Source organism: Oryza glaberrima, chromosome 7 (genome assembly GCF_000147395.1).
Source record: "Oryza glaberrima chromosome 7, OglaRS2, whole genome shotgun sequence".
NCBI classification, from domain to species: domain Eukaryota; kingdom Viridiplantae; phylum Streptophyta; class Magnoliopsida; order Poales; family Poaceae; genus Oryza; species Oryza glaberrima.
In genome coordinates, this window is record NC_068332.1 from 4,854,666 (window position 1) to 4,863,203 (window position 8,538).

Consider the following 8,538-nt stretch of genomic DNA (forward strand, 5'->3'; position numbering starts at 1 on the left):
GGGAGGGATCGGATCAGGCGCTCAGGCGCTCGGCTCAGCCGCTCAGGGACCTAGGGTTCTCTGTTTCATGGGCCATTGGGCTAGACAATTGTTAATGGGCTCAGGGACTCAGGTTTTCCACAAGCTCGACAAGCCTACCGAGCAGCTTGCGAGCTAGCTCGGGCTCGGCTCGGTTTGAAACGAGCTATGGAGGGAGCTCGGGCTCGGCTTGTTTAGTCCTCAAGCCGAGCTGAGCTTCGTGAGCTCGAGCCAAGCCCGAGCCGAGCTCACGAGCCCGAGCTTTTTGCCCACCCCTACACGGAACTGACCGCGCAGGTGCGGCCCCGTGCGGCTGATCACCGATCAGCCATCCCCTGGATGCTCAAGACTTAGCACAGCGACATTGCACGATACTCAACACTACACACTTCGCGTAAACTATTGGACTCTATCTAGTTTCAGACAGTTGTCTTTCTCCTTATCTTTTCCAGAGAATATATAATACTAGCAAAAATACATGTGTGTTGCAAAGATATTTTTTACTATTGATAAAAACCTCTGTCAATTTAAATAAAAAACCGAAACAAGGCACAAAACAGTGATAAAACAAAATCATATATCATTTAACTCGGTTGAGATCAATTAGTCTGATGACACGTGACGAATTCCTTGTATACACCTTTCCATACTCTCACAAACTGATTGAGTGGTTTTTTCATAAGTTAGCGCATGCTATTTTGCTAGATATTTCTAAAGAGATACTCTCATCAATCAAAGATTGGAATTTTGATTATTCGATTGGTGAAAGTTTTGTTTACTGTAGAGGAAAAGGATTTGAAAAGTAACAAGCTACCACATACATACCTTAAGCAACGATAATTTGAAAAGAAAAAATATTTATAAGGAGAGAAATTGGGAAAAGAACAAAAAAAAAAGGAAAAAAAAAGAAAAGAGAGGACATAAGAAGAAGAGGGAGATGATTGGGAGGAAAGAAAAGGAGAAAAAGAAAACGGAAAAAAAGGGAGAGAAAAAAAAAGACGCCGATCGGGAGAGAAGGGGCGTTTGTGGGCGGGGTGGTATGATTGTGTGGGTTGGTTGGGCTGGGCTGGGCTCTGGGAGGGGGAAGGATTGGGCTTAGGAGCCTGTATAATAGTTTGTGTCATATCCTCTATCTGGAAGAACCTTTTTATTGCATGCCTAAGGTCCTCTTTGGTTAGGCTTATAAGCTAATTTATAAGTCGAAAAATCTAAGCCTAAACAAACAAGCAGCTTTTCCGTTTGGCTTTTTTGAAGTCATAAGCCATTCTAACACTATTAAGCTAAAAACTAGGTTGGAGAAGCTTTTTTGACTTATGTAAGGTAGATGTATGACTCAACCACTAAACTTAGGACATTAAATCCACCGACTTATAAATCATATAAGCCAATAAGCTGACTTAAAAGTCTAGACCAATAAACCAAAGCCTAAACAAAGAGGGCCTAAAGGTACTCAACTGACAGCTGATTGTGTGTTGTGAACAAATACTTCTCAATGATCTTCCTGCTTCTGAAATAGCAAATGATCGTGACAGAACATATACTAGTCGTGTATTTTTTTCTGTATTTGTGTTGAAATTCGTACAGAAAATTGACATTGATCATATGTTGGCGAGAAATTTGAAACCTTGGAATAGCTGTTAAAACAATGTAATTAATGAGCACTAAAATGAGCGAGTGATAGCATTTATATATAGGTATGTATAAGCTGTTACAAGTGAACTGGAATATTACTACGTCTTAAGGACGCGCAGATTACACACATATATATATATAGTAGTAATAAGGGATCGATGATCTTTTACTTTAATTAAGTAGACAGCTCAGCTAGCTAGCACCCACATCGATGACGGCCCTAGCTAAGCTAGCTATTATATAGTACTCAGCTCCTCTAGCTAGAATTCATTTAGGGATTTTGCAATCCTTGGTGTTAAGGATTAGATAGATGTTATCAGCAGCGGTCTCTGCGGTTGTAATCTTTGGAGACCCAAAGTCACGTACATTTTGGGCTTCCGGGATGGGATCCCATTACGGGTCTTGTCAAAGATAAGGAACGCGCAAGAGATGACTTTCCATTTGACGGTGAGTCACAGGCAACCTTTCCAACTTTGCCTCCCTCCGCTTCATCCCATACTGTAATGACGTCCGTACGAACAGGGACCAAGCGTACAGCCTCACAGATAATGAGGATGAATGTGGTCAATGCTTTCTTGATCTCCTCCTCCGGGACGGAACCATCCTTCTTGTACTTGGCTAGGGTCGCCACTGCTTCTTGGGCGGACTTCTTACCGACCACAATATCTTTCAGATTTGTGTAGCCCCCTTTGCCAGTGAGAGAGGTGTAGCTATCATCAAACCCGAGAGCAGTTGCCCTAGAGATCAGGTTATAGCTGTTCTTGAATGCGAACCACGATGCTGCTTGTGTCTTGAATCCGATAAGGTAAACATTATCGGGCCTGATGGCAAGCGTGGACTCTCCATGGCCCTTGTTGATCACCTTCACGTGGATGAGACATTTTGGTTTATACTTGTATGGGGGCAGCACAGGTCGCTTCTCTATTGCGGTCCTCACCGTCAGCTTGGCCAACTGCCGTTGCAGCTCGTACATGAATGACCTGTACCCACTCACCGACCGACTCACGTCCAGCTCCAGCTTCACAATTTCCTGATCGTCCTCTTTCTCCACCCATTGGGTCTTGAAATAATTAGATCCAACACGAAAAGTTAATTTAATTATTACTACTACTCTACCTACCTAACAATCTATACATTATATATATATACACATATATACATATATACATATATATCGAAATTAATTCTCTCTCTCTATATATCGAAATTAATTAAGATTGGAGAGAGAGATATACTACTTTATTAGGACTAGCTAGTGACGGTGATGAAGTAGTACTTTCACGTTTTCGTGGTTGTCCAAATCCAAGTCCCGCTTCACATTTTTTTCCTCAGACAGCTCCACCCGCTGGGTCCTACAATAATTAGATCGAGAGGAAACATTAATTAAATACTCTACCTACATAAATTAATAATATGTATTTTGTACCAAAAAATATATAATCTATTTGTTTTATATATTATAAAGATAGCTTGAAAAACAAGGCATTGTATATGTTCACTTAATTTGGACTTCTAGAAATCACCACGTTAATCAATTAATACCAAAAAATATAAATATTTAGTTACACCGTTAGATCGCATTGTTGTAGTATGATTTTAATTTTCCAATGACATACTACTTCTTCTTCTTCTTCTTCTTCTTCTTCTTCTTCTTCTTCATCATCATCATTATTATTATTATTTCTTACGAAGAGCTTTTTTAAAACAACTTTTCAACTCTCTAATACTCCCTCCGTTCCTTAATATAGGGCGTGGCTGTTGTAGTTGCAAAGACCAATAAAACCGTTTAAATATCAGTTACGCTGATTAATTCTCTCCGTTCGAAGAGCGACGTTTAGGTAGTTGCGCGGAAGATACGCTAGCATTAACCACCATGCAGCGTGCGCTCGACCTGCACTTTCCGCGTGAATAGCCAACATGCATGCAGATGCATTTTTGCTAGCACGCTTTGCTCGCCTGGCATAACGCCATGTATGGATTGTTTTGATTCAAAAATTTGGAAAGCCCCATGCATGCATGCTTGATCGAAAATTTGGATGGCGCCATCAGCGACAAAAAATGAATCGAAAATTTTCACTTGGCGCCACTATTTGCCAGCAAAATTTTCTCCTATAAATATGGGCAATGCACCACACATTTCTTCCATCTCTCTTCTTCCCTCCCATGGTTCAACGTACGTAATGGCCGGTTTTGATCTAAATCTACCCATCATCAATTGGGTCGAAGTTGAGGATTTCGATGGAGATATATCTGATTTGAACTATGACTTCGTTTGGGATTATGACAATGAAGGTGTTCATAGGAGCTTCTTCTCTTGCTTTGTCTTCTTTTTTTCTTGTGCATGTGTGACTTTATAATTTTGTTTCAACCCACAGATGGTGAAGATGGCAATGGCCGCGGCAGTGGCAACGACGGTGGCTGCGACGGCAGCGACGACGATGGCGGCGACAGCGGCGGTGGTGGCGATGACGACGGCGGCGGCGGCGGCAATCAAACCACCGATGGAGCAGTCGATGCAGGTAATACTCGTTCATTTTCTTTTTGTTGCTGTGTCTTTTTGCTGCACGAGTTGAAGACCTTTGCATGTACACATGCACAGTGCCATGCTTAAGCAAACTAGCTGATGCATGCCAACCATAGTATAGTCTGCACTTCTCAGCCATCATCCACCATGCATGTGTAGGTATCAATATCAAGAGGAGGAGACACTACCCTCCTGATATGAAACGAGCCATATATGCATTGTGTTTGGAGAGATCGGATCCTGGTATGATGAAGGAGGGAGTGACAAAGTCAGTTGCTACTGATATCCTTCCATGGAGAGTTGTTCAGCGTGTATGGCGATATGGACAAATTGGAGGTGGAATTGAAGCTTTCGAATCGAAGAAGAAGAAGAACTGTGGCCACAAGAAACTTTCTTTTAACCCTGATGCCATCAAAGATGTACCGCTTAGGCAACGCCGAACACTCCGTGACCTAGCTAACGCTTTGCATATGTCAAAAACCACATTGTTTAGGCGTTTGAAGGAAGGAAGGTTTAGGCGCCATACAAATGCCATAAAGTTCACCTTGACCGAAGATAACATGAAGGCCCGTGTGCAATTTTGCATACAAATGCTTGATAGCCAAAGCATACCGGACGAGCCAACTTTCAAATCTTTGTACAACATTGTGTATATAGATGAGAAATGGTTTTATAGGACAAAGCCGGACAAAAATTATTACTTGTCACTTGATGAACCGAACCCTCGAAGAAATGTGAAGAGCAAAAATTTCATTGATAAGGTTATGTTTCTAGCAGCGAAAGCCCGTCCAAGGTTTGATGAGTATGGTGAATGTACATTTGATGGAAAAATTGGGATTTTTCCCTTCACTTACTGGGAGGCAGCCAAGAGGAGTAGTCGCAATAGGGAGAGGGGTAAGTTGTTTAATTATGCTTAGTTACTCCACATATGACAACTCTACTAATTTTGTTTAATTGCATGATTTAATACAGGAACCATGGAGCTCAAGGCCATGACATCTATCACGAGGGACATTATCCGGAACTATCTCATTGAAAAGGTTTTGCCAGCCATCAAACATAAATGGCCTAATGAGGAACGAGGACTTCCAATATTCATCCAACAAGACAATGCGAAGACCCATATTGCAGTTGATGATCCTGCATTTTTAAGTGTTGCACAAGAAGATGGGTGGGATATACGACTTACATGTCAACCACCAAACTCTCCAGATCTTAATGTTTTGGATTTAGGTTTTTTTGCAGCATTGCAGTCATTGTTTCAGAAGTCATCTCCATCAAACATCGAAGAAATTGAGACAAATGTGATCAAAGCATATGAAGAATATCCGGCGGATAGATCGAATCATGTGTTTCTTACTCTACAAGGGTGCATGAGAGAGATTATGCTTGCAAAAGGAGGGCAGCACTATGCAATCCCGCATATGAAGAAGAGATCATTAGAGAGAAATGGTCAACTTCCAATAAGGTTGCAATGTGATAAGCAAATTTATCTAGATGCGGTAGATTTCATCAATACATAGTTAGGATATTTCTCTTGTAACTTTGCATCGCTCAACAATTAGCAAGAAAAAAGGAGTATTCATATTTGTTTTTTCTCTGATCTTCACGAAAAAGACATTGCATTAAATTGAATAGAACAATCAAGTGCATACACATTAGCTAAACCATCTAGCAATGACAACAAGCAGCAACATTGGCACCGATTATACCTCTAGTGAATCAGTTGTTTTTTCCTCGGCGTCAGTCTCCTCTAGTGAATCTGCAACAAATGTGTTGTTGGCCAGTGAGTCAACAACGTACCCAATGTTGTCGGAGTCAGTGAAACGATCGGCGCCGGCCAGTGAGTCGACCACGCTGCCCTCTCGGATTCCGGCGTCCCCTGCCTTCTCTCCGTTGTCACCCTTGCCGTCGTCGGTGTTGCAACAGTGAACGAGCTCTGCTTGCGCTCGTAGCCGCATGCGAAGGGCATGCACATGGAGCGTACGAGCATGAGCGATGTCCATCTGCGCCTCCTACTGCATGCGGACGGCGGCGTCGCGGAGCGCTCAGACACGGCCGAGCTCCACTTGAGCATAGCGTCGCATGAGCATGGCGTGGAGACGAAGTGATCGCGCGCGGCCGAACTCCACCTGCGCCTCCTGCCGCATGAGTCATGCAGATGCAATCTTCTCCTCTGTCGTCGCCATCGTCGGCATATGAAGTGTGAGCAGTGCCACAGAGGGGCGGTGTGTGCAGTGAGAGAGAGAGAGAGGAAGCAGTGAGAGCGAGAGAGAGAGGGGCCAGGAGCTGAGTTTTTTAAAAGCCAAACCGAGTCATCAGTTAATTCTCTGCATGCATCTGCATGCACCAGTACAGGAGCCGAGGAGTACTCATCAATTCCTGCATGCACCAAGGAGTTGCCGCCCTGTATTATGGAATCCAGTTGAAAAGAAGTTACGCCCTATATTAAGTAACGGAGGGAGTAATTAATTAATTCGTTTTTATATCATACCCTCATATATTAATCCACTACGGAGTACCAAATTTAATCTACATATGTGACTATACGTACCATGGATGAATGAAATAGCCTTACTATGATCTAATTAATGGGAAGAAAAAAATGACATCTCGTTCAGTGAAGGCATGTAAATTACCATTAAATCATAGTGTGATTACATAACAGTAATGTAGCTAGAATGATGCTATGAATGCATAGAGATATAATTCTATTTGGAAAAGGAATTAGATTTAAATGCTATGAGTTGCTTTGTTGGGAGGGAGGAAACAAATTAATTAAGCTCCTCAACCGAATTTGACCACACCGAGTAAAATGGACACTTCTTATGGCCTTTTTCTACTCATCCAGATGTTTTTTTTTTTTTAGTATACAACGCAATTAAACTAGCAGGCCCAACTACCTCTATGGGGACTAATGGCACATTGGCCACAGGAACACATGCACCGTGACACCGTGTGCTGGCCTGGTTGAGCTCCCACACGCACATGTAAGCGCATGCGCTAGCTAGGAACTGAGGCTGCTTGCCTAAGTGTAGTAGAATGACATGCTTTGGTATACAGAATACATATTTAAATTCATATAAACTTTCTAGTTATTAATGATGCATTATAACTAAATCAGTGATTAATGTTCTATGCCAATGCCATTTAGAAACTAATGTCTTACATTTATAAAAAAAAAATACAATCTCCTATAGATTTACAAAAATCCACTCAAGGACATTGTCTGGACTATTAACATCATATATTTTATTTTCACAACAAAACAATAAGTAATACCATTTACAATATTAAAAAGGAATATGAAGTAGGAGAATATATAAGGTCAAATACAAAAGGGTGCTCAAAGTAATTTTTTTTTCTAATTATTCAAATTTAACTATTCTAAAAAAGTTAGTGCGAAACTAATGTTCCAATAAATATGATGTGTGACAGGTTCAAATTGAAAATATATAACTTAACCATGTACTTAGTAGTTACTTTTTTTCTAGTATTAAAAAGTTAATGGAGGTAGTATATTTTAGTGTTGTAGTGTTTATCAAAGAAAAAGTTCTGACTGTTGTATAATTTTTAAGTGTATTGTACATTTGTAATGACATTTTGATACCTTAATTGGAAATAGACATGTTAGATTTTGTAAGGGGATAACTGTTTCTACAAGCATAAGAATCTAGATAGCCACCCTACTAGTTGAGATTGATGAAATATATAGGACTAGTGTGAGCGTGAAGCACTTACACGTTGTGGTCACTCAAGTCCAAGTCGGCCAGCTTCACAATTTCCTGCTCTGGTTCCACCCGTTGGGTCCTGAAATTAAATCGGTCGAGGCAAAAGAAAAGTAAATTAGCTAGCTAGTAATATATCATATCTAAAAAGATATTATAAAAAAGGGATTATAATTGAGGCTAAAGAGTTTACGCTTTGTGATTGTCGTCGGCCAGTACAACAAGCACCAACAAAAGTAGCTGCATGAGTCCAATAATCTTCATCACCGCCATATTCTCGAGGGAACACCTTAATATTTTTGACAGCTCGATTGCTAGCTTTGATCCACTAAGCCATCAAGCTTACATTGTCTATTTATTAGCTGTAATAGAGCGATTAGTTGCAAAATTAGGTGAACACAACCTTTGGATGATAAGAGGTTTTCTGGATTCAACACTCTTGATCAGTTGCAATATTAGTTAGATACAACCTCTTTGGCATGATAAGAGGTTTTGTCGATCATCTGTTGATATACAACCAATTGTTTTCCGGGTAACAAGGTGATTTTGGCTGCAAACACATTACGTGTGAAACAACTTGGATGCAGATTTTCCGGATAACGAGGCGATTTCGGCTGCAAGCACATTACGTGTGAA

General features: G+C 41.0%; 2 protein-coding genes and 1 long non-coding RNA gene across 3 annotated transcripts; 1 reads left to right on the plus strand and 2 right to left on the minus strand.

Annotated features, from left to right (window-relative positions):
- Positions 1-1,616: 1,616 nt before the first annotated feature.
- LOC127779310 (protein synthesis inhibitor I-like) lies at positions 1,617-2,623 on the minus strand. Its single transcript, XM_052306037.1, has 2 exons — positions 2,048-2,623; positions 1,617-1,652 (listed from the first exon to the last, which is right to left on the minus strand). The coding sequence occupies exons 1-2, from the start codon at positions 2,621-2,623 to the stop codon at positions 1,617-1,619; spliced, it is 612 nt and encodes a 203-aa protein (XP_052161997.1).
- Positions 2,624-4,422: 1,799 nt separating this feature from the next.
- On the plus strand, positions 4,423-5,697 carry LOC127779311 (uncharacterized). Its single transcript, XM_052306038.1, has 2 exons — positions 4,423-5,068; positions 5,147-5,697. Exons 1-2 carry the CDS (start codon positions 4,423-4,425, stop codon positions 5,695-5,697), a joined length of 1,197 nt encoding a protein of 398 aa, XP_052161998.1.
- Positions 5,698-5,779: 82 nt separating this feature from the next.
- Positions 5,780-8,227, minus strand: LOC127780402 (uncharacterized). Its single transcript, XR_008018783.1, has 3 exons — positions 8,096-8,227; positions 7,916-7,984; positions 5,780-6,581 (listed from the first exon to the last, which is right to left on the minus strand). It is a non-coding gene; the product is annotated as an uncharacterized LOC127780402 (long non-coding RNA).
- Positions 8,228-8,538: the final 311 nt, after the last annotated feature.